Raw genomic sequence first — 24,237 nt, 5'->3', positions numbered from 1 at the left:
GCTGCCACACTCATGTAAGCTCTGAGGTGTTGGCGATACTGGAAAGTAAAGAGCTGAGCCTGGCTGAGTCCAGACTTGGTGTCTGAGCCTTATTGTTGCTTTTTGTGCATACTACCAGCATTTGAAGTATCTTATGCTTGTGTCTGACATTAGCAAGTGATGGTACTTTTTACCATAGTGTACCCTCTCACTGTCTTTTATGCATTACCTTTTTTGTTAGGTACCAGTAAGAGAGAAATTTGGGAGAGCAACTTGTTTCTTCTTTTCTTTTTCCAGGTTTTTTGATCCTTGCACCTCCTTATTTATAAAGGGCATGATTGACCACTGCTTTTGTGTTAAAATTCAGATTTTAGGAAGATAAACCTTTATTTATTCCCTGTGGAAATTCTTATGCATCAACTTATTGAACCAACAGCAAGGTTCTATCTTTCACTTCAGATATCTTTTTTTAATTGTCTCCTCAGCTGGAAGCGTAAAGGAGTTATTCTAATGCCCCCAAAAGTCCCTATTGTTTGAAATTTTCTGAGAAAAAAAAAAGAAACAAATAGTGTTATATAACTCCCACTAGTTATAGGTCTTTGATACCCTTTAATCAATATATTGTTTTCCTAAATATGCCCACTACTATGTGCATAAACGTATCAATAATGTTGAATATGGCTGCATTCTGAAAGTGTGTAACTACTATCAGAAGTGTCTGAGAATGAGTTTAGAAAGCAGGTGACACTGGTGAAAATTATTCTGGAGGAAATAAATGTTTAAGCAAGCTGAGTGTAGCTGGTTATGGTTTTTTTTTTTCCTTGAAAACATGACAATTTTTCTGAACTAATTCTTCATAGAATTTTATTTCAAAACATTAGAAGAAACATAGGCTTAGGGCCTCAGCCAGAATTTCTGCTCATATTAGTTTGCTTAAATGTAGTTCAGACTGGGGACTTTACCAAGTCTCTCAAATAATCTAGATGGATTTTCTAAACCGAGATTATTGAATCTGTATGCATAAATTTTTGTTATTCTCTTCTATTTAAGCTATACTGGTGATTCTGCAGTGTATGAAAACATCCAAGCCTGCTCTGAACTAAACCAGAATAGTGAACCTGAGTTTTGATCTTCAACCTTCAGATGAGTGGCACAGCCACCTGGTGGTTGGTTCTTAGGCCATAAGGGATGCACCATCCCAGAAGGCATTCAAGGCCGGGTTGGATGGCCCCTGAGCAGCCTGATCTAATGGGTGGCAACTCTGCCATGGCAGGGCTTTGGAACTGGATGGACTTTGTTTCCTCCCAGCTCGAGCCATTCTACGATTTTCTTTCTAAGATATTTTCTTCTGTCTATATGGGTATACTTTTATCAGAAATTAACATTTAAAAGCTTCTCAGTTGTTCTGTGAGGAAAAAAATTAAAGTTCAAACACTGAAGAGTGTTCATCACTCTTCAGTGACAGTGTTGCTGCAGTGATAAATATAATTTAAAGGAATATATTCAAATGAAGGCTACTGTACAGTATTGCTATCAGATTTTATGTAATGAAAGAGATTAAATGAATCCTTGCTAATGCATTATTGGTATCTGAAGAACAAGAAGAAACAAATCACACACATTTCCCCACTTAATTATTGTGCTAGACACTCATTGTCATATCATTGACCTATTTGGTCATGCCCAAGTTAATCATGCCTGAACCTTCTCCCAGTGGGAAATAAGCTTTTTCACTTCCTGTCTTGCAGGAATATCAACTAAAACTCAGTCACATATGCCCATAGTCTGATCACTGCAGCCCACCGTAACCATCGTCTCCAGCAGTGAGACTGCAGTCTGCAGCATGCCCGTGAGAGCCGATGTCAGAAACCCATCACTTCCTGTGTGCCTTTGCTCAACTTCATTCAATCACTTACCGCATTAAATCACACCAACCTCTGTTTGCAGAAGTGTTCCCCTCCTTTTCTCTTTTTCTTTTTTTAATCCCTTTTTTATTTGTTTGCAGGGAACTGTTTTGTCACACTGAAATAGAGTTTATGTGCAGTGACAGCCTAATAAGCCAGCAACTTTAGTCGCTTATTAAAGTCAAGCATGTGTCTTTGTTTCATGTTGCTAATGATGTGGAACCGTCGAGGCCCGAGTATATTTCGTCTGGACGGTGTGGGAGCGAATGCTGAGAGCTCATTACTTGGCTCCCCATTGGAATCCTGCAGGCTTCTGCTCATTGAGGAGACTGTGGGGGCTTTGACAGAATTATTATACTGAATATTTTTAGACTCATTAACTATATCACCAAAGCAAAACATCTCTTCCTTAGATGCAAATGGCTGCAGCTACTGTGGCTTTGCTTTAGTTATTGCAGAAAAAAGGATGAAGCTTGAAAACAACTTAGGGAAAAGATTTTCATGCCTGAATGTTTGAATTTGTAACTTATATTGGGAATGTGTAAGCCTTTTTTACCACATTTAAGCCACTCATGTCTAAGTGCCATTTAAAAATGCATAAATTCAGTTTCACGTAGTAAGTGGTGCTCAATTTTTCAAATTTAGAAAGTGCCACTGAAATACACAATAGGAGCTTTCCAAATTCCACTTTCTATTCCAGAGTGAAAAAATTAAATGTAATAAACTCATGTTAAAGTAATTATAGATGCTTGAATTAAGCCTTCAAAGGTAAAGGAATTCAGAGTTAAGGCTGCTAATTCTGACTTTCCTTTCACCGAAGTATTAGAACATATGTACTGTGCAGTATGAAAGATCATACATTTCTCCAAGCCATACAATTCCTAACCACAACAGAGTGATTTAAAGATGAGGAGTGAGACAAAATTTTTAGCCAAAGTCTGAATTTCCTTGCTATGACGGGTTTAAGTTGGTTCTTAATGTTACTTTATTGTAGCTTTTTGTGGTTTAATTGAGACTTAAGATGTACTTGAAGAAAAATATGAATACCTTAAAATTAATTCTTCACAGCAAAGGACAGAAAATTGCATTTATGGCTCCATTTGTTGGAAAAGTTAAGTTGGCTGTGAACTGTACATTATTTCAACTTCTATAAAATTATATTTTGATTCTTGATGAAGACCTTTTCTATATGTTGTATACAGGCTTACTTTCTATAAATTATGAGCCTGAATAATTGCATAAGTATACGCACATTTAAAAAAGCTAGATGAGCGTTTTTTCCCATAGTGCGTGCAATTTCCATTAGGATTTTATTCTCCAAAATGTTTATAGGTGAAAAAGCAACTATTTTCATTCCTAGGATGAAAGACATTGCTCTTATTTGTGGTTCATTTCCTGCTAGAGTATTCTCTGACAATGGTGACACTGTCTTTATACATCAAGAAGTTCTTCTTTTAGTGACTGCCAGGGACTCTGGAGGGAATACTTCATATCTGAAACATGTTTTCCTTTGGGATTTCACCATCAGAATAACAGTTCTGATCAGCAGCCCATTAGAATTTTTTTTTCTGAAGCTATGAAAAGGAATAGTTAAAAATCTGACAGACAAGAAAGTTGTGCCAAATTGAAGGTCACTGTTCCTCACATAAGAACTCCATGTTCCCCCTCAGGCAAAATGTTCTTAATAGGTGTAAGAGCTGTTTAGAGTTCTCAGATTAAGGTTTTTGACTCTCTGAAGCCTCAGAGTGGTCAGACTGTGACTGCAGCCTTCATTTTAAGATTTTGCAGTTCCTTTTCATACCAGTTTGTGGCACAACACTATTTAATTTAGATGTTGAGTAGGATTTCTAACTCCCATGCTTCATCGTCAGAATCTAAACCTTTATATTTAAGCACCTAGATAATAGTAGCCTGATATAAACTAGAAAAGCACGGTCCTTTAAAAAGACAGAGTTATAAATATGGGTTCCAGACAGGATGCCAACTCTGAAAACCATGGTCACAGCCGGACATTAAAATACTTTAAGCAGCAGATGACTTTTCAAATTTGAATGTAAATACTCTGTCAGGAAAATTCTCACCTGCAGAACTGGTTCACAGTTGTGATTTCAGAAGTTTTGCAGTCAAAATAGCCCAAAGCCAACACACCTGTCTAGATACATAGATGATCCAGGGGAAATAAAACAGACTTGTGCTGTAGGCATGCAAATGCAATTGTTTCATTTCCTACATATAGAATTGTAATCAGATTAGTAGATGTAATAGTACTATAAATAGATGTTTGCTATCAGTTGTTGTATTTATGATCTTATGATTATCCAGACATAAATTACTGTACAATCCCTCCATCTTTTTACTTATTTTAGCTGTTTTAATATCTCTGACTGCTTTCAGTGCTGGGGAGAACTATGGGTTTTTTGTTTTGTTTTACCTTAACTGGTCCTGCAGTGAAAATACACTAGTCAAATGTATACCTGTTGGGGGAAGTGAACCAGAAGAGTACTTAACTATTATTAAAATGCAGTCTTGAGCTATGCAATAAATAATTATCAGATTATATGACATAATTGATTCATTCCTCTAGATTCTTAGTGGCTGTATTTCAGTGAGTTCTGTATTACAAATCTCTCAATGTCCAGTGACATGCACTTTTTCAGTTATCAACCTTTTAGTCATTATGTAGTAACCAAAAGTGGTTTTCCTAGGATATTTACCAAATTCAAAGCTTATATGGGTTTTAAGCATGTGTTTAAAATTTCTGCATTTTCAGTCAGCTCACCTCTGTGATTTTCTGTTGTCTGGTCTCCATACAAATTAAGATCTTTGCATTTATACTGAAATGGTTGCCTTAGATGAGGTAGTTTTTGCACTGAAGATGCATTTTTCTTCCTGATTTAAACCTATGGTGGTTTCCTCTAATGCATACTTTTCATGTAATAGAAAAGGTCATATTTTATTCTATACAACACATATATTTGACCTCAGAAGGAGCCTTTATGACCTTAAAAAAAAAAAATCATGTTGAGAGTCTCCATCTGTTTTTTTTCTTTGTTTGTTGTTAGTATTTTGAAAAAATGAATTATGTTAATAGGGCTCAGTTTATTGATACATTCTTTACATTCCAAACTCTAGAATATAGTCTAAAGCATCCAAATAAGCAGTTATTTTGTATTTGAAGACTGAAAAACAGTTGGCATGCTAGTGAATCTAGCTTTGAAAAAAACACTGATTTTGTCATCTAGGATTTAGTAACTGTGTCTGCCCTAAAAGGGAGGTGAACCTGCTGTGCGCCCTATGGTCCTGCTCTCATGATCTTCTGAAGTAGGAAGCTTTTAAAGCACAGTTTTTTCCCCTTCTTGTTTGTGCACCCAAATTTTCTTCCAAAAAAAAAAAAAAAAAGCAAGGTGAATGTGGAGGGCATAGTATCTTTCTCAGTGTGTGGTGATTGTATCTGCTATTGCATTGGCTGGCTCACAGACCATATAGAGTGGCATAGGAAGGCTATTTATTCATGCTGAGCTCTTAACAAAAAATCTATTCCTTTCCTCCCATACACATGTACATTGTCTCTGTCCCCTTGTTACACCAAAGACAGAAGTAAGAAAGTGCTGAGAATGAAGCCCATGTGAGGATATCATACGGGACAAAACACACACGTGGACAGGGAACTAACTAAATATACCAGGGAAGATCACATTAAGATCCTCCAAAGCAAACATCCCTCAATGAGGAATGTATTGTGTTAATTTTGCTGTTTTTTGTAGGCATCAAAGATGTATAAGGCCATATGATAGCAGACAGGTAAACTTTAAGGTTCATAATGTATTGGGAGTATTCTTTTAATCTGGCCAGTCCAGCTCTATGTCAAGCAATCATTATTAGAACCATTTTAGCATGCTATTGAAAAGAATTTTTTTTCACCATTATCATTGTATTGGAGGACTGACAGCAATACTTCTCCAACACTTCTCATGCATGAAAAGATCAAACAAAAAAAAAGGAAGCCATAAAGTGGTCCTTGGGCTCAAGCCTAAATGGTGCTTCTGATGGGTTTCCACAGCACTGGTGCTGGCCTTGTCACTGTCTTATCCACACTGCGTAGCACTTGACCATTGGTTTCCATCCTCTGGAGCTCACTGGGGTCTTGTGTTCCTAATGGTGGATAATGCTATGTACTACTGTATTTCTGTCACAGTAATATACCACGGTAGTTTGTTTCAAATAGTATTTAAGTGAAGGTATGTATACCATTCCATGACATGTGGCGTGTTGACACGTAGGGTACCAGGGGATACATAGTTTTCTGCAAGCAGTTCCTGTAGGAGTCATATGCTGCCTGGAAGAGAGCACATGAGAAATTCTGAAATTAAGCCAGAAAACAAATTAACAGTGATAGAACATGCTCCATGGTCCTTTATTTGCAATGTTGAAACATTCTTCCAGTATGGAAAGAACTCACCTTTTTCACTATTAATTTGTAGTTTCAGGATATAGTTAAGGTATAGATTTTACTGTCTTTTAGGGAACACAAGGAATGTGAGATTAAGATGTCCTAGAATTAGACTGAATAATTGTAGGGTAGAGACTGGAAGTAAGAAGACAAGGAGACATGACAAATGTGGGCTAATGGTGATATGGAAAAATAAAAAATGAGTGGTTTAGGGAGACACTGGAATTTTCAGTAAATCTGTCAGTCTCTGAAGAAATGGAAGAACCTTTGTCTTTTAAGACCATTCTCCCTTCAGAGATTAAGAAAGAACTAAAGATTCTTAAATCTCAGCAGTCATTTGCTGTGAAGAAAATCTATGAAACTCACCCCCTCTTAGCTGTATCTCAGATGGAATGTCATTATATTTTGCAGTAATATTCATCTACAGAAATACTCTAGAGTATTTGTTGATCTGTTCATGAAGTGACTCTGCCCATTGCTTTGAAAAGGATGAAACAGAAATAAGACTATGTCGTAAAACATAGGCTCTTAAATTAACATTGCAAAAGCATCTGTAGGTCTGGCATTTGCCAACTTCTGAACATTTATCTTTCCTTTTTATTATCCTTTTAAGGTAATTGTGTGTGATTATAAAGGCATTAACTGGATTCCTTTTTGCATCTTTCATTTATTTGGTAATCAGGAACATAATACTGACTATTTGTGTAATTGTGACTGTTAAGGAGCTTGGAAGTCAAGATAGGTGGGACCTGCTGACTAACTCATGGTTACTGACTCAATGGTCACTGACTCAAGTCATTAATGGCTTAAGTACTACATCATTACTATAGTTTAAGCAAAGATGTGGGTTTTGTCCTGTTTATTATTGCTGACAGCTCTTATGTATTAAGCAAAACTACTGTCTGAAAGCGTTTATATGGACCTCATTTGAAAGGAGGATTAGGAAACCCTACATTCTTGACAAACACAGTGAAAATCAATCTGAAGCTTATATGAAAGTTATGACTTCCTTGTTTTCATACATGCTTAAATTTCCATCTGTTCTTGAGGATTTTTCAACAGTTACAAAAAGATTACTCCATGTTTTTAATCCTTGCTAAGAAGAAAAGTGAACATAGACAGAAATTTCAAGGTGGATTCCGTTAAATATATACATCTTTGGAAGTAATGCTTGACAATTTTTGTCCAATCTTTTCCTTTTAATGCTTTCTATTATATAAAAAAATTGCCTTCTAAATACAGTACATGTACATGTGTAATAAAATGCCACAATTCATATAATCAAATCGTATTTAAGATTTGGCTTGTTTGTTTGTTTGTTTCAGAAATGCACATAAGTGATTGTAACAAAAGAAAATCTGCCAACGATGCTCATGAGGTGTAGGCAGCCTGTCTGTGTGGCATGTGCAATAGGGTCTCAGGTTCCACTTCTGGAGTGAGAACTCTGGTGGCTTACACAAGAACCAGACAATTGAAACCTGAAGGTCCTGAAGTGTTTCCCTAAATCTGGGGCACAGGTCCTGAGGCTTGGTGCCACTGGGGCCAAGAATGTCAGTGTTTTAAGGGACTGCAATTTCAAGGCAGTCAGCCTTGTCAGTGTTGATAGGCTCCCTGTTGTGGTGCTAAGGGATGAGACTTGGATCTATCTGGGCTACAGTCTGGCCTCTTAGGACTTCCATTTTCCTCGGTGAAAAGTTTAAGTGACTGAAAGGGCCATTGCAGGTGGTGAGCAAAGTTGACTTTACTTTTTTCACTGCTGTAGTTCATTTCACTATTATTGTTTCTTTTGGGATTTGTCTCATAAATTGAAAATAGGATTGTCACATTTGGGTGTGTTCACTGGAGTGCTGCAATCTGCAGCACTTGTTGATATTCTTCCCCTTTTCCTGGAAGGCTCCTGTGACATTCAAGATTCAGTTTTGCACGTTTCAGGCTTTGTCTGTACTCTGGAACAAGGGCACACCAGTTCTGATTTGTGGGTGTACATCCTGACTGTTTTCCCAGTCAACAACAGGACAAGACCTGCATGCAGGGGCCAGATTTTTATTAGGCTGGAAACTGCAATATGCAGACATGGAGAGAATTGTGTTGTGGGTCCTCCAGGTAAGCGGATCAAAGGAGTGCCAGGTAGCATTCCTCATCTGCAGATGAAAATTGAGTGGCTTGAATCTAATAATTGCTCCCTCTAGAAAACAGAAATGCTCACAAATAATTTTCCATCTCCTTTAGAAATGATAAAGTAACTGGGAACTTCCTAGTATATCAGCAAATGAAAAGGTATTTAGCTTCTCCATTAAACCTTTAGGTGATAAGCAAAATATGATCCTAATATTAAAGTCTTTAGAAGAGGCAATACCCCTTGTCTCGTTGCCACATAAAATGATGGTTTGTAATTTATTATGAAATGCAGTAAATAATTTATACTAGTGTGCCAATCTCTGCATGCTTTTGAGGAGGACGAATGATAAGAATATCATGTGTACACAGAAATAGCAGAGTTAAGCTTCAGTAAAAGTTCAGAAGTAAAACCACAGAGAACTGATAAAGTATGTTAACCGACTAAATAAAGCCAAAATATTGAAATCTAGGAGTGCACAAATAAGTCTCTCCTTGGCTATAAAGCAGCACCATTGAAACTATACTCTTGCAGTTGGCCCAGCGCAAGTTAACAGTATAGTGTGTCTTTATTAGCCATCTTGTGTGTCACACCGCTTAAATTCTCTGTGGTCTTCTGAGAACTGAAAGAAGGAAGTGCAATGAATCAGTGCTTTTGTAATATCACTTAAATTTCTCCTTTGGTTGAAGTCCTACCCTATATCACATTCTCTGAGTCTTCATCGCACCCTCAGTACTTCTTATACAATGAGACTTACAGAATTTGCTGAGTGATTTGATTGCAGATGGTATGTGACTTCATTGAGCCATTTCCTTCCCCTCACGATATGTTTACTACAGAAGTGTGGCTGAATCCCTATGCCCTTCTGCAGACAAAGGGTTCAGGCAAGGCCTGCCATTTTTTTGTCCCAATTATCTTAAAAACTAGGTAATCCAGTGCATAATATGACAGATTGAAGCTATGTTTCTGTTTGTAAACTCCACTTTGTTCCATGAACACCATTCTACTTTCTGCCTTCCCTGTAATATTAATGTTACAATACAGCGTCCATCTTGACTGAAGGCAGACAGACGATGACAGGAGGATCTACAGTTGAACTAACAGTTACTGCCTATTTGGATGTTGTGTCTCAGATCTGAGAATGAAATAGCTCTTTAGAGGTCTCAGAAAGAATGCTTCCAGGAATCATATAGGATGAATGACTATAGCGAGAAGCTGATGTGTAGGTGTGGTGGGTATGGAATCTGACTCTTTGTCAACCTCAAAAGTTGTTTATGTTTAGTCAGCAAGAAAGGCCATGCTGTCACATTATGTCATCCTCTGGGCCAAGCAAGAAGGAAAATTGTTGTCTGGACTAATGACATAATTCAGAACTAGAGTCATAATTCTGAGCTAGAGTCAAAGTAATGAAGAGGATGAGTAAGTTGAAGAATTTTTCCGAAGATTTCTGAAATCTCTTGTGCTCGGTAAGAAGAAAAGTCTGTTTGGTTAGACCGAGGACACCAAATTCAAGTCAGCTGACAACATAATTAAAGACTTCAGTTTATCAGCCTCAGGGTTTTGTGTTTTTTTACACTGTAATGCCCACTAGCCACATATATCTTACCTGTCTTCCTCTATTTACTGTAGAGGGATCCCGTACAGCATTCATATTCTCTTCCTAATCCCATCCTTCCCACAGAGACTTACTGCTTAAGAATTCAAACCCTATTATTTACGAAGAGCATGTATGTGTCTGGCTCTTTCCAAGACACTTTCAAAAGGAAGCTCAATATACTGTTTGGCCATAAAGGCTACATCTAACCTGGAAAATACAAGAGGGCTAAGGTCTAGCACAGTCTTCCATACTGCTTATTTATGGTGCCCTGTTCTGTTTTGGCTTGTGTGAGCTGACAATTTCCAAGACAAGTTAAGGAGTAACATGCACCAGGGACTGCTCCAAGCAGGTATAATGGATGGGACAGTGCTAGCTTTGTTTCCCTCAGCTGTACTATCTCAAGTGGCTTTGCTGCAAAGCAAAGGTATGCAGCATATACTTCTGTTTCACCTACGTAAGCTGAAACACAGCTTTCACATTTATTCAGTCATTCAGCAGTTAATCCCTCACACTCCCTGATGTGCTATTTGTGTTTTAGGACAGCGAGGCTATCACACAGGGCTGAGAAGTGATAGTGGACTGCAGAGTGTGGACAAAGCCAGACTGTGCCTCTTAGCCTTACTGCTAGAGAATACTTCCTGGCTCTGTTTATTTAACGGTATAAAGGTAGCCCCAGGGACTGAGAAACAATGTGCGTCTCTAAGATGCAGTCAGCCATCAGCACCGAGGTAACATCTGGCAAAAAGTTATGCACATCTTAATTGGCCAGCTGTTCTTCTGATTGATTCATTGCCTTCTAGGAAGCACACTTACCTCTCAGTACTCATTTTGCCCCTGCAGAATATCCAGTCCTAGGCTGCCTATGCTGGTGGGATGGTGCACTGTGCAAACCTAAGCAGGAAATTCCCTTGAAAAGTCTGGCTTTGCTCAGCTGAAGGCCATGTCATTCCTGAAATGGGTAATTGGAAGTCATGTTTCTATTACAGCTAGCAGGATGCTGGTGGTGATTCAGCCAAGAGCATGTGTAACTGCTGAGGTGCCCGTTGTGTGACCTAGACTATTGTGGCACACAGTCGCACTGCACAGACTGTACCTCGAGGTGGGCTAGTGATTAGCAGGTCTGACAAGATTGCTGCCAGGTGCCAAAGGCATAGAAACACAATCTGAATAGTAACAACAGTCCAGTTTTTGGCCAGAGAGCAAGACAGTGTTGACTGATGATCACTGAATGACAAATGATAAATGTGAATATCATCAAGAAAAATAGCATTTGTTCTTTTGAATTTCATTTTACTGTTTTGCAATAATCATGAGGTACTTAATCTGAATCAGAAGGAACAGGTTAATATAAAAGTTAATCATCATAATATTAGTTGTTTATTATTCAAGAGAGTCTGCGTATTCTGCTAGATCTACAACTTTAGAACTTTTTGATAATTAGTGTATTTTAAATGTAGCAAAGAAGGCATGAATTCACAAAGATGAAAATTACTTATTAAATTGTTTGAGAAAGTAGTGTAACATTCATATTAATTGGGTAGTTTATTTGTTTAATTTTTAAGATGACAAGCTCATGAAAAAACGTTCTTAACAACTCTGAATGCCAAAAGTGTACTAGATTACTTTTAGAGTGATGTGTTAACAATTATACTCCAGAAATCCTTTAGGAGGGGACAGAGGATGAGATATAGTATTTTATTGTGCATTTTGTTCTCTTCAGAGTAAGCAGTAGAAACTATAAATGGAATGATTAGAGATGATGGCTGCTTTAACAGGAGGACATAATGGCAAGGTCAGGAACTTCCTTAGAGTGATCTCGTTTACTGGAAGGGTTTTGACACTTCAGCTTGTGCTGTCTGCCGTGTTTCTCTAATGACCTCTTATAAGTAACAAACAAAAGTTATGAAAATTTGTGACCTTCTGTAGATGAGATCTTTGATAGCAAAAATTATTGGGAAAAAAAAGAACACCTTTGATTCAGGGCAAAGGAAAATATCTGCATTTTTTTCAAGATGTTTCCTTTCATTTTTTCAGGCTCCTGGGGGTGAAATAGCAGTGTTTGATCATCAGTGTTTGTAAATGATATAGATAAAGCCACCTGATATATTTCCCTTGTATAGCAATAGAAATCTTTGAGGAAAGAATAACATCACGTGGATTCTATACCTACTCAGTATCAAACTTTAGACTACACTTTGAGAAACCTAACACACAAAGTAGTTTTCATCTTCACACTACTAAAATGCTTCACACTACTTAAAAATGCTTACAGTAAATAGCCACAATAAAACTGAAAGAAATCCTGATCTTACAAAAGATTACCTCTTTTCCTTCTATTTTCCTGACAGAGGTTAAAAATCATAATACAAGTCCTTAATTTTTTTCCTCTCGAGATGTTTTTTTCTGCTTTAACCACTATTTTTATTGTAAGATTGTGCTCTGATTTTTTTCAGACTTTTCTTCCATTTGTTTTTCAGTGGATCTTGAAATACAGTTTTCCTCTCTCTCTCTCTTTTTTTTTTTTTTGTAATTTAACATTGCTAATCTGCTTACCAAAGCATTCACAACTGGAATAAGGTCAAAAAACAAGTGCATCTCTCCATGTATACTTGCACATCAGCTGAGATTTGTTTTTTTCATGAGGCTTTTACTCATTTTTAAAGTATATCCAGTCTGTTGACAAAAGAGCTTTATTTAAATGAGCTATGTAATCTTTACCAGCAGTCTGTGGAGCAGATTTGACAATAAAGAAATATCTCATTACCTAGGAGCTTTGTATATTGTACAGGTGTAACTTGGTAGTTGAACAGTATAAAAAGATAAATATTAACTGGATTTTGTTAATAAATCTGCCATTCTTATGGTGCCAAAATCTGTAGAGTTGTTGTAATTGCTGTTGTTTGAGTTGTAACAATGAATGGAACTGATAAGGCTTATGTCATTTACATAGAATTTAGCATTCACAGTGCATTATTGAATTAATATGGCACACACACATTGGGTGCTCTGATATAAGATTAGCATCATTTTAAAATAGAGAAAGTGTACATTTTAAAGTGACATAATTCTCTCTGAAATGTAATGGTATCTTGCTTAGATCTGAAAATCATATTAAGTGATAGCAGTGACTGGTAGTTAATATTTCTGTTGGTTACATCTTGGTTTATTACATTTTGTAATAAATGGATGTCTTATGTTAAGAGGGATTACTGTAGAATTATGAAATAATATTACACTGAACTCAGAAGGGCAGGTTTCTGTACCAACAATGTCAGTCAAGACTGGTGTCAAAAGAATTATATTTTCTGAGTTTAAACCAGAGTTGTGTTTTAATAGAATTCTACGTATGATTTCAGGTCTTCCCACTGTCTTTAGGTGAATATGTCACTGCTAATCAGCTGTGGAAAGTAAGACTTAAATTGGATGCAACCCTTCCCACTTTCAGTTATCTCTGAAAAACTGGAGTTAAATGATTTGGTTAACATGCCAGGAGTTCAATGTGGCAGCAATAAAAGTATAAGATGTTTCTGCAGTTACAAGCAAGAGCCTTGTTCATCACAGTACGTTTGTCTTCCATGGTTCTTTACTTTTGCAGCACCAACCTGATTCATGCTCAGTATATGACTGCAGGTATATATATGCTTCCAAGAGTTTTTGAAAATTGGTGATGTTCTGCATTTAGTGTATCATTTTAGGATGGTCTTTCTATGACAAGGTGACCTGCTTAGTGGATGAAGTTAAAGCTGTCGATGTGGTCTACCTGGACTTCAGTAAGGCCTTTGACACTGTCCCCCATAGCATCCTTGTGGAGAAGCTGGCTGCCCATGGTTTGGATGGGCATACGCTCTGCTGGGTGAAACACTGGCTGGATGGCCGGGCCCAAAGAGTTGTGGTCAATGGATTTAAATCCAGTTGGTGGCCAGGGCTCGGTGCTGGGGCCTCTTCTATTCAACATCTTTATCAATGATCTTGATGAGGGGATTGAGTGCACCCTCAGTAAGTTTGCAGAGGACACCACGTTGGGAGGGCGTGTTGATTTGCCTGAGGGTAGAAAGGCTTTACAGAGGGACCTGGATCGACCGTATCAATGGCTCAAGGTAAACCATATGAGTTTCAACAGGGCCAAGTGTCGGGTCCTGCATTTTGGTCACAACAACCCCAGGCAACCCTACAGACTTGGGGAGGAGTGGCTGGAAAGCTGCCTGACGGAAAGGGACCTTGGTGTGCTGATGGACAGTCAGCTGAATATGAGCCAGCAGTGTGCCCAGGTGGCCAAGAAGGCCAATGGCATCCTGGCTTGGATCAGGAATAGTGTGGTGAGCAGGATTAGGGAAGTAATCCTGCCCCTGTACTCAGCATAGGTGAGGTCTCACCTCGAGTACTGTGTTCAGTTTTGGGCGCCTCAGTACAGAAAGGACATTGAGGTGCTGGAGCAGGACCAAAGAAGGGCAGCAAGGCTGGTGAAGGGCTTGGAGAATATGCCCTACAAGGAGAGACTAAAGGAACTGGGGCTGTTTAGTCTGGGGAAGAGAAGGCTGAGGAGAGACTTTATTGCTCTCTTCAAATACCCGAAGGGTGACTGCTGTGAGAGTGGGGCTGGTCTCTTCTCACTGGTGACAGGTGACAGGACAAGGGGAAATGGCCTCAAGCTGCGCCAGGGGAGGTTTAGGTTGGATATCAGGAAAAACTTCTTTCCAGAAAGGGTTGTTAAGTTTCGTTTGGATATCAGGAAAAACTTCTTTCCAGAAAGGGTTGTTAAGCACTGGAACAGGCTCCCCAGGGAGGTGGTTGAGTCACCATCCCTGAATGTGTTCAAAAACCATTTGGATGTGGTGCTCAGGGACATGATTTAGTGGTGGGTTGTTAGAGTTAGGGTAGTATGGTTAGGTTGCTGTTGGACTTGATGATCTTGAAGGTCCTTTCCAACCTGAGCAGTTCTATGATTCTATGAATATCTCTAGTTCATTCACGTTCACATCAGCTTAATCCAGACTGAGATTTGTGTGCAGTTTCATTTTATCTCCTGTGGAGTATTACACTGCAGAACATTTCTCTTGCTGGAAGGAGGGGAGGGATCTTTTTTCTCTGAATGGTGTTTATTTAAATGGTGGGATCTAGTGCTCCATTTCTTTGTGATGTGTTCTATTTCTTTGTGGTATGATCGTTGTTGTTTGCCTTGACATTTTTTAGCTTCTGGATTGCTGTGTGTATGGCTGACAACTCAATTGTTTATTGTTATTGTTAAATGGTCTAGGTTCATAATATTTCATTAAAATATGGTATTGGTTGTGGGCTGAGTCTAGTGAGACTCCTCTGCCCATCTGTTTCTCTCATCTGCCTCCGTTATGTATATTTTTCCATTTTTCCTGCTGCTTAGTACATTTCTTCTTCGTTTTAATGTCCACAAATTGTTTCAGTCCCTTGGTAAGCAGCTCTAACTACCTGTTGTGGCTGCAACTTCATTTTCTGCTAAATCTTTAAAATGTCCCAGTAACAGCCATTTTAGGGAAACTAAGTTTTGTTGCTGTATTCTTGATCTGATGTATGACAAATTGCCTTCTGGAGTTGGTTTATGTACATGGTAGAGTTATATAGAGGTAAGCGTTCTCATTTGCTTGGTGTCAACAGTTTACGGGCGTTCGGCCCGGTTCCGTGACGAAGGGGACAGGGGATCCACGGGTCCACACCCCGGGAAAAGGGAAAAGGGAAAAAGGGTAAGGAGATGGCCCTGAGAGCAAAGAACAGCGGCAACAATCTGAGGAGAAACAAACTAATTTACTAAATAAAATATCGGAATGCAAAACAACACACTATAATACAATATAATTACAATTTAAGCTGATAAATCCAATACAGAGAGAGAGAATGTCCCAAAATCAAGGTAGGCCTTACTCTACTACAGACGATAAGACAGCTGGAGAGCGAGGTGCTGCCAAGACGAGAGACGGGCGGAAAAAGGGACGAGGTCTCGTGATCTGCAAGTTTTTATACTGTGAGCTTTTATCTTTTCCCTCCGGCTGGAAAATGGTAACAGAGGAGCAAAGTACCATGGGGACTGTAGTAGTCCTTCTCTTCTGAGAACCAGGTATATCCACTACATGATGTTATGATGTGGAATACCAATAACCGAAAATCACAAAACCATGACACTTGGCAAGGTTCATACACAGACAGTCTGATCAAGGCTGTGAACAGTGAGAGGCTCACGAATGCCTACAAGGAACAATGACTTCAAAAGTTTTAGTTGATAAAAGTGGAAAAATCTGCTTGTGACTGTCTGCAGTCATTAGTTTTCCAAAGGCTATAATTTTTTCAGATTATTTTTATGAAGTCATTGTGTCATATACAAAAATATCGCCCCCTTTGAGACTGGAGTCCCTTTTGCTTATTATGTCTAGTAAAGGTAACATCAGTACAATTTTTAACAGAAGTAGAATAACATTTTGCCTAGTACAACTCACAGGAAAACAAACTGCTTGGGCTATCCAAACGAATTCAGCCAGAGGCAAACAAACACCCACCAAGTATGTTTTTGATCAAATGTTCAAAGTTTGATAGAATTAAAAGAGAATCTTCCTTTGAGACAAGTAGCATCCTGGTCTTGCCTATAATATCTCATAAATTAGATCTACTCTAATATCTACTGTGTTTTATGTAATTCAGAACCTTGCAGTTTTACTAGATCAGACACTTTATAAGTATTTATTCTAAACGTCACGTATGTCTTATGAACAATTAAAATAGTTGCTTAATTTCCATCTCGTATTATAGAAAATCAGACATGATTTAGTGAAATATCTTGATGTAACATAGCAAAAAAAAAGATAAAGGAAGAAATAAGGTATCATGTTTGGTATACTCCAAATCATAATCTAAACTTTCTCTCTAGTAAGATAGCAATGGCAGCTAGTTCACATCTCCTTTTCCCAAATTTATGCTAATGTTATTGATGATATTAGTACCATATGTAAACAAGGGATTAAAGAAATACAGAGCCATATGTTTCCCTCTAAAAAACAGGGAGGGGAACCACAAGTCAAGGAGAACAGCAGTAATGCTTCAAAGCAGCAGAATGGCAAGGGCAAGTCCTTGACAACACTACCCATTCTCCCCAGCAGCTCACAAAGGTACATCTCCAGCAAAGCTGTTGGCTCAGCACCTCTTCGTTGGTAGGATGAGGACCAGAAGAAGTCACTTGTTGCAAAAATTGTCTCCATCTCAGCTAGAAGAGAAAGCTGGAGAAAGTAGCAGCATGTTTCTCAAACAGTGAAACAAAACAATGAAAAATGAAGAATTAGCAGTAATGCCATATATGCAACTCATGTATGCTATGACTTTATAAGTCTCTATATATGATAACAATTTAAAAGATAAGGAAAAGCTAACAACTATATTATATGACCGAAAAGAGGATCTAAGGGAAGAGTATCACTGCCTGTAGATACAGAGAGACAATGGCCAAACCTAGGAAACTTCCAGGCTGCTTTTGGAGTAGAAGTGCTCTTGAGCTGAGCCACTCAGGATTTTTCTGGTTTAGATTGTTCCAATAGCTACGGGTCTGAAGTTGACTTAGAAGCTTATGTTGCCCCTCCTGAGTTAGTGAGTCTACCACTTTATTTGAAGATTTCACGTAACATTATTTGATCAAGCTGTTACTTTCTAAAATAGCCACATATTTCTGATTGTGTGCCGTAATGTTATTTATGTTACAATTAATATTGTGAAGTTAATAAATATTGAGTTTAGTCCCCACTATGGTAGGCACAATAAAAATTATTCAAAATATGAAATACGTTAGGTGCAAGACATTTAAAATAGTAAGAACAGCTATCAGACTTGTAATTTGCAAGTAGTTAGTCAGTTCTATGAAATGAGAAACATTAGTGAAGGTCTTATTGAACACTAGCCATTATAAACTGTCAGTTCCTCAATAATTATGATAGCAACTTTCAAATAGTCAAACCTCAAAACTTTTGAACATGTCTTTTATTCTCTCAGGACAAAACCCTGGAGAGAAATTGAACTGCATAGCCACTGATCCCTTTTACCATTCAGTGACACATCTTTTCACATGCTCCCCCAATTTCTGTTTTCCTCATAATGACAATGTATCTTGCAACTATTTCACATTTTTACAAAAAATTGGAAATTTGATAATCCAAAGACAGTCTTCTACTTAAGTTGTTTCTCTATTGGACTGAAGCAGATTGTATTATTAAAATGTCACAAGTTATTTTGCTCCTCTATCACCCACATTCTTTTTCTGACTCCGGAATCATATCAAACAACATGAGAACTGAAAATAGCTGAATTAACAACAGACCCAAAGACAGCTGGAGATTTATTTCAGGAAAAAAAGAATTTCTCAGTATAGAAAGAAATGAACAGTGGCTCTTTGAAAATCATCTTCAAACTGGAAAACATTCATATTTGGTTTCAGGTTTTGGCTGTGATTCAGATCGATATTTTCATACTTTTTTATTGAGTTCATCTACCTTCCATCATGCTATTTCTAATGTACACTGGCATCACTCAAAAAAACCTACATATAAAGATCTGTTTAAATATTTTACAGCCTCATTTACAGAGATGCAGAGTACTCACTACTTCTATAGAATCTAACGGGACTTGTGGTAACTCAGTATCACTGAAAATCAGGCCATTAATTTTGAAAATGTGCGCTAATTACTCTCTAGGCTGTAATAGCTCACTTGATATTACTATAATCTGCCTTCTTTTGAAAAAGTGTATTTTTCACCTGGTACAGTGCGCTTGATCCTAAAGACTAGTCATATCTTATCATGTAAAAGCTTCTTTATAACTGATCCAATTATTGACCTGTGGCATTGACCTTAATGAAATGTAATATTTCTAAAGGAATAGTACAGTTCGTTGTGTTAATCCAGCTTGGAGGTCTCATGCTAACAACAGCTATGCAATTTATTGAAATAATTGACTTGATGAAACACAAAACCATGTATTTCCACTAAGCAATAAGATAGCTTGTTTAAACTTCAATTTTCTAAATTCCAGCTGATCTGAGTATGGAGCAATTTTTGCCAAATTTAACAAAACACACGGTCTTTCAAAGACATTTGGTGTTGGTAGATTTTCAGATCTTATTAAATATTTTTCTTCTGGACTGAGACCTGCAACACCATGTTTATGAGTTGCAGTTTAGGGAAAAACTGATACAAGTCTGACCTGCACATTGTAATAATAATTAATGTTTAAAAAAACAATAACCTATCAGGTAAGCATTACTACTTTGAATATTAGCAATTAGAATTCTTCGCAATGATTGCAATTCCTACCATAGGTATTATCTTTGTTACGAACCTTTAGAAAATGCTTTTTTTAAGCAGCGTCACTCTCAGCTGCGGCACTCGGTGTAATTTAGTGCTGTTAGATGCTTTCATATCACATGGTTATAGCTAGGTAGATTAATAGGAAGTTCTATCTGGAAATTTCTTTCCTGTTATTGTTCTCCCTGAGTAGTTGATGGCTAAGTTAATTCTCTTTAGTTTTGTCATGCACTAAAGCACACATTGCCAAGCTGTGATAAGCTTTACACAGAGAAGAAAAAAAAAAAAGCCCTTGTGTCCATCAAAGTCTTAAACGTGCATTTTAAACTTTGGCCTGACCTGATGTGCCATTCAGAAAGCTTCAAAAGATTATTTTTTTTTTTTTAAGAAAGGTTCAATATGTCCCGAGGCTATCGGTTTTGAGTTAAACTGGGTGAAGTAGAAATATTTTACTCATCAGCTTTGCAGTCACAGAGTTTGCTTCAGCTAGAACAAAACTGCTGAGGCATTTAGAGAAAATTAACCCCCCATCCTGGCAGCCAGATGTGACTGGTTTCTGATGAATGCACATGAGTGGGCTGAAAAGTCAAGAGACTGTGAAATTCCTGTCAGGTCCGTACAGTGCAGAATGGGCTATTGACTGCTTTCTATATTTCCCTCCATCATTCTTCTTGAACACTGCCATTAATTTCCTCTCCTACTCTGACTTGGGCTTTTTTTCCCTTTTCTCTCTCCCCCCTCCGCCCCCACCACCCGGTTCCAGCTGTGGGTGCTGCAGAGCAGGATGCGCCGGGCGCTGGCAGCGTACCTGAGGCTGCGCGGGCTCCACGGCCAGGCTGGGCTGGCGAGGATCCAGGCGGCCTCTCAGGAGAACGCTCAGAAAATATTAGCTGTGCAGGTAGGTGATTGCAGGGAAGTAGGAAAGATCATTCTGATCTAGATTGAAAAGCAAATGATGGGTAGTGTGATGAAGCATTAAAACCATATCCCATCAGAGTTTTATAAATTTTTAACCTCTTTAATAAACTGGAATTGCATGAAGGATGAATTCAGTAAGTTAGCACATATACCATGCATAGTTTGGGGAAAAAAAAATAGGAAAATGAGATTTATTTCTCACCAACCTTAGAAAAGATTATTATAAATACATTGGATATAAACATTTGAAACACAGAGCAGCATCAGAATTGCTTCTCGGTTGTTTTAGAAATGTTATTCCGACCTGTTCTGTGAAAATAGTATTCCCATGGTAAACAATATTGTCATTTTCACTGTATTCATATTTAATTTCTTTAGTGTGGGACTATTTTTCAGAAGTACTATCCCTTCCCTTATCTGTAAAAAAATAAATAAATAAATAAAATGATAACATTGAGGGAATTATAAGATTTAAAAATGGTTTCCAGCCCTGTATTATTTTTCATTTTATGAATTGTTCCCCCTGTGTATGTATTTAGTAGGGAAAAGAACTACTCTCTAAGATATGGTTTGAATGTTCTTGTTCTTTCTGTCTTGTGCAATGGTTTCTTATTCACATTTCTGTAAAACCACTCCTTTCAATCTCTTCCCATAGTTAATGGCCATAACCAGATGGCATTTCTGAAGGGTTTTTAAAAGACTAAACTGAAAAAAATTTTCAGACTTACTTCTTGCAAAAGAAGTTGTGTTGCTGATGTTGCCATGTTCTTACAAACCTCGCTTTGCCATTTTTACAGGCTTTGCTGTATGATTGTGCAAACAATATTATTACCTTTTAATATTATATAATTGCATTTCCCACTTAGTATCTCATGCAGCAAAGTAAAATTGAACTTGAATAAGTTGCAGAACTCCATTAAACTGCATCAGCATCATGGACAATTTCTAAAATACCACTAAGGGATGGAGAGGATTTTATCATAAAATTCCAAACTTCCATACATGTGGTACTGTTTTAAAAGATGTCAAAAATCACAGTCATGTTAAAATTAGAAATTCAGTTTTAAAAAGATTACAATAAAAATACAATCACATTTTGTACTTGAAATACTTTCATAATTGTATGCATTTGCATTTGCAAGCCAGTGGAGACAGGTAAGTGGAGAATTACTTTTTTTTTTTTTTTTCATTCGGATTTCTCATTTAGCAATTTGAAAAACTGGAAAAGCTCCTTTTTGATGTTTGCTGTGGGATAGCTGTGATAAATTCTGTTCCCTCCCGTGTTCAGCTACTCCAATAGTGAGTGAAGAAAAAGTGTGATCGATGTGCAGACTAAAGCTCATGAATAACAATAACAGAGACGTGGAACCCACAGGTGGCAGCTGGTTTCCTCACACACGAATCTTTACATTAGTCTAATGTTACACAGTATTTTAATAGATGTACTATAAACCTCACATATCATTGAACATTATGTCAATAACTACTCCATATTTTAATTAATGAGTTTTGCAGAAATCCTTCACCTTGGCATAATTTTTTCCATGTATGTCTTTCACGCTGGGAAGCTGTGTCTGTTAATCTTGTCTTCCTGACTAACCCAACCAACGATAGAGGTGGGCCTCTGCTAAGCTTTTAGATATGAGCCCCTGCGATGTTTGGGGCTGTTCAGAGGCAAACAGCTCAGCCCTACCAGAGATAACATTTTGCTGAGGGTCTGGAAAGCATTCTGCTCTCTGCCTGCTTTCATTAACCATGGCATCTTTCTCTGACAAGAGTTCTGTTATTCTAATATTCTTATGTTTTCGTGCAGTTTACCTGAAAATCACTTACTATTAAAATAATGATTAAAATGGAAACTAGTTCAACTATGAGCAATTATGAATGTATACAGAACTGTATTTTCCCTCAGCAGCATAATATTTTTATGTTTCAGTAGAGTTATTTACATGTGGACCAGTGTCTTTGTTGTATTTGTGTTATTCTCAGATCAGTCTACCTTTCTGCTAATTAAGTTCTTACCCTGATGACACTTGGCACAGTGGCAGGCACTTCCAGAAGTGTGACAGCCATTCCTCTCCCTTTCCTCTCAGCAAGACATGCACTTTGCTTGCTGCTGTTTCTTGTGTCCGTCTCACGTTAGCGTGAGGCTGAGGGCCTGCTGTGCTGAGCAGCATGTGGCATGCAGGTGATTTCGGCTCCTGGTGCTTGTGTTCCAGCAGCTACACTGACTAGAGCAAACAGGAGAGGGTGAATCACAAAGGAAGAGTGAATTAGAAGAGGCAGTAGATACAGTACATTGGCTGCCTAAGTGTTTTCTGATATTTAACAGAAGCCATGACCGGGGTGAGATCCAAAGAGAGACTTAAAAGTAGATAATGTAGGGTTTTTTTTTACCTTTTACTTTTTAACTAGCAACACTCTCCAGTTACCCAGAGCAGCAGAGTTCTGGGAAAATTGTAATTTGAAAGTTGAGACTTGCCTCAGACTGGAAGACACCAATTTTTCATCATTACTATTTTACACTTTTAAGCCCACTTTTAAAAGTCTAGGCCTGCCATCCCAACTTTCCATTTTCAGAGTACCTCTAAGACTTTGCGCTCTGTAAGGAAGAACCAAGGCCTGGATGAGACAGTGACAGTGCCTGTTAGTGAGAAGGATGTTTGTAGTAACAGGTATCAGTGGAGTTAGTCATCAGTCTTAACAAAGCAAAAAAAAAAAGCAAAACCTGAAGAGGAATCCCATTTAATCACAAAGTGCTTTAGTTAATGGCAACCTGAACTGTGCAGATGCTTGCAATTAAATCTTCCTAAAATTTTTAAATTAGTAGTAGAACTTTACAACAATGGCCAGCTCCTTTGCTGTCTGGTGTCTCAAATTTATTTCAGAAAGGGTTATGTGTAATACCAGTCCTAATTTTTATCAGCACCAAACTATGTATCAGTACTAGAGGTTTGCCATCTGTCATTGACTCTGCTAGTGAAGCACACTTGAGATTTGGAGGGATAAATTGTGTTGCAGTCCAGAAAATGATAGTTACTTCAACAAAGGAGTTCTGCTTAGCAAACCTTATTTCAATAGCTGTATTAGACAGACTGGGAGCGTCCCCTGGAGCCGTGTTTTCTGCTTTACCACTATTACACATAGAGTGGAAAAGGTGAAGAGTCTCTCCTGACCTTGGCTTTCTGTCCAGCTTTAGCATGGGCTGTACATGCTGCTGGTCTGCCTGGTCCCACTGGCAGCATTCCTTTGATCAGAAACCATAATCATAATGCACCAGATTCTGGAGGCACCTCCTTTCAGATTCCTGTTCTGAGAAAGAAAACCAGAAAACATTCTTCAGTATGTAGTGGAAAATAGAATAGCTGAGTATATGCTTACTGAGCTCTCACTGTGATTGTGTAACTGGAGGAAAGACTTGCTACACAAAGCATCAACAGTGTGCACCGTGAAGGCAGAGTAATGGGAGTCAATTTCTAGTAAATGTTAGCTTCAGCCTTTTTTTTTTTTTTTTTTTTTTGCTAAGTGTCAGTAGTTTAGATTGTACATGGTGGCATTAATGGATTCTTTTTCAAAACAAAATGCTATTTATTTTTTTAACAAGCTTCTTTTATTTAAATTCAATCATACAGATATGTATTCCCAGATTTTTAACATGATTCTTGTGGCAATTTTTCTTTTTCAACATTTAGTATTTACCTTGGATATAGGAATGGTCAACCATTTACTTAGTGTCCATGTGCTTAGTGAATATATTTCTGATGAAAAAAACAAAACAAAACAAAAAACAACCTAGCATTTAAATTGCGCTATTCAAAAAAGGAATAAAAGATTATTCCAAAGGAATAGCAAGGAATAAATAACATGGCAGTTCAATTTCTAGGCCAGAGATCAATGGCTGGAATGACCTATACTTTCAGTTTTGGCTCATCATCTGTTTTATTTTTTGTAGAGCAAAATGCAGGACT

The 24,237-nt window shown here is 37.8% G+C and overlaps 1 protein-coding gene across 2 annotated transcripts in view; it reads left to right on the top strand.

The window, feature by feature from the left end:
• Positions 1–24,237, top strand: part of CCDC178 (coiled-coil domain containing 178) — a 186,553-nt gene that overhangs the window by 147,569 nt on the left and 14,747 nt on the right. For both annotated transcript variants that reach the window (XM_021386458.1, XM_021386457.1), the window contains exon 19: positions 20,115–20,249. In XM_021386458.1, coding sequence (XP_021242133.1) covers positions 20,115–20,249 — 135 coding nt within the window. The remainder of the gene's footprint in view (positions 1–20,114; positions 20,250–24,237) is intronic.

Source organism: Numida meleagris, chromosome 2, assembly GCF_002078875.1.
Source record: "Numida meleagris isolate 19003 breed g44 Domestic line chromosome 2, NumMel1.0, whole genome shotgun sequence".
NCBI lineage: Eukaryota > Metazoa > Chordata > Aves > Galliformes > Numididae > Numida > Numida meleagris.
This window is presented reverse-complemented; position numbering and strand designations above follow the sequence as displayed.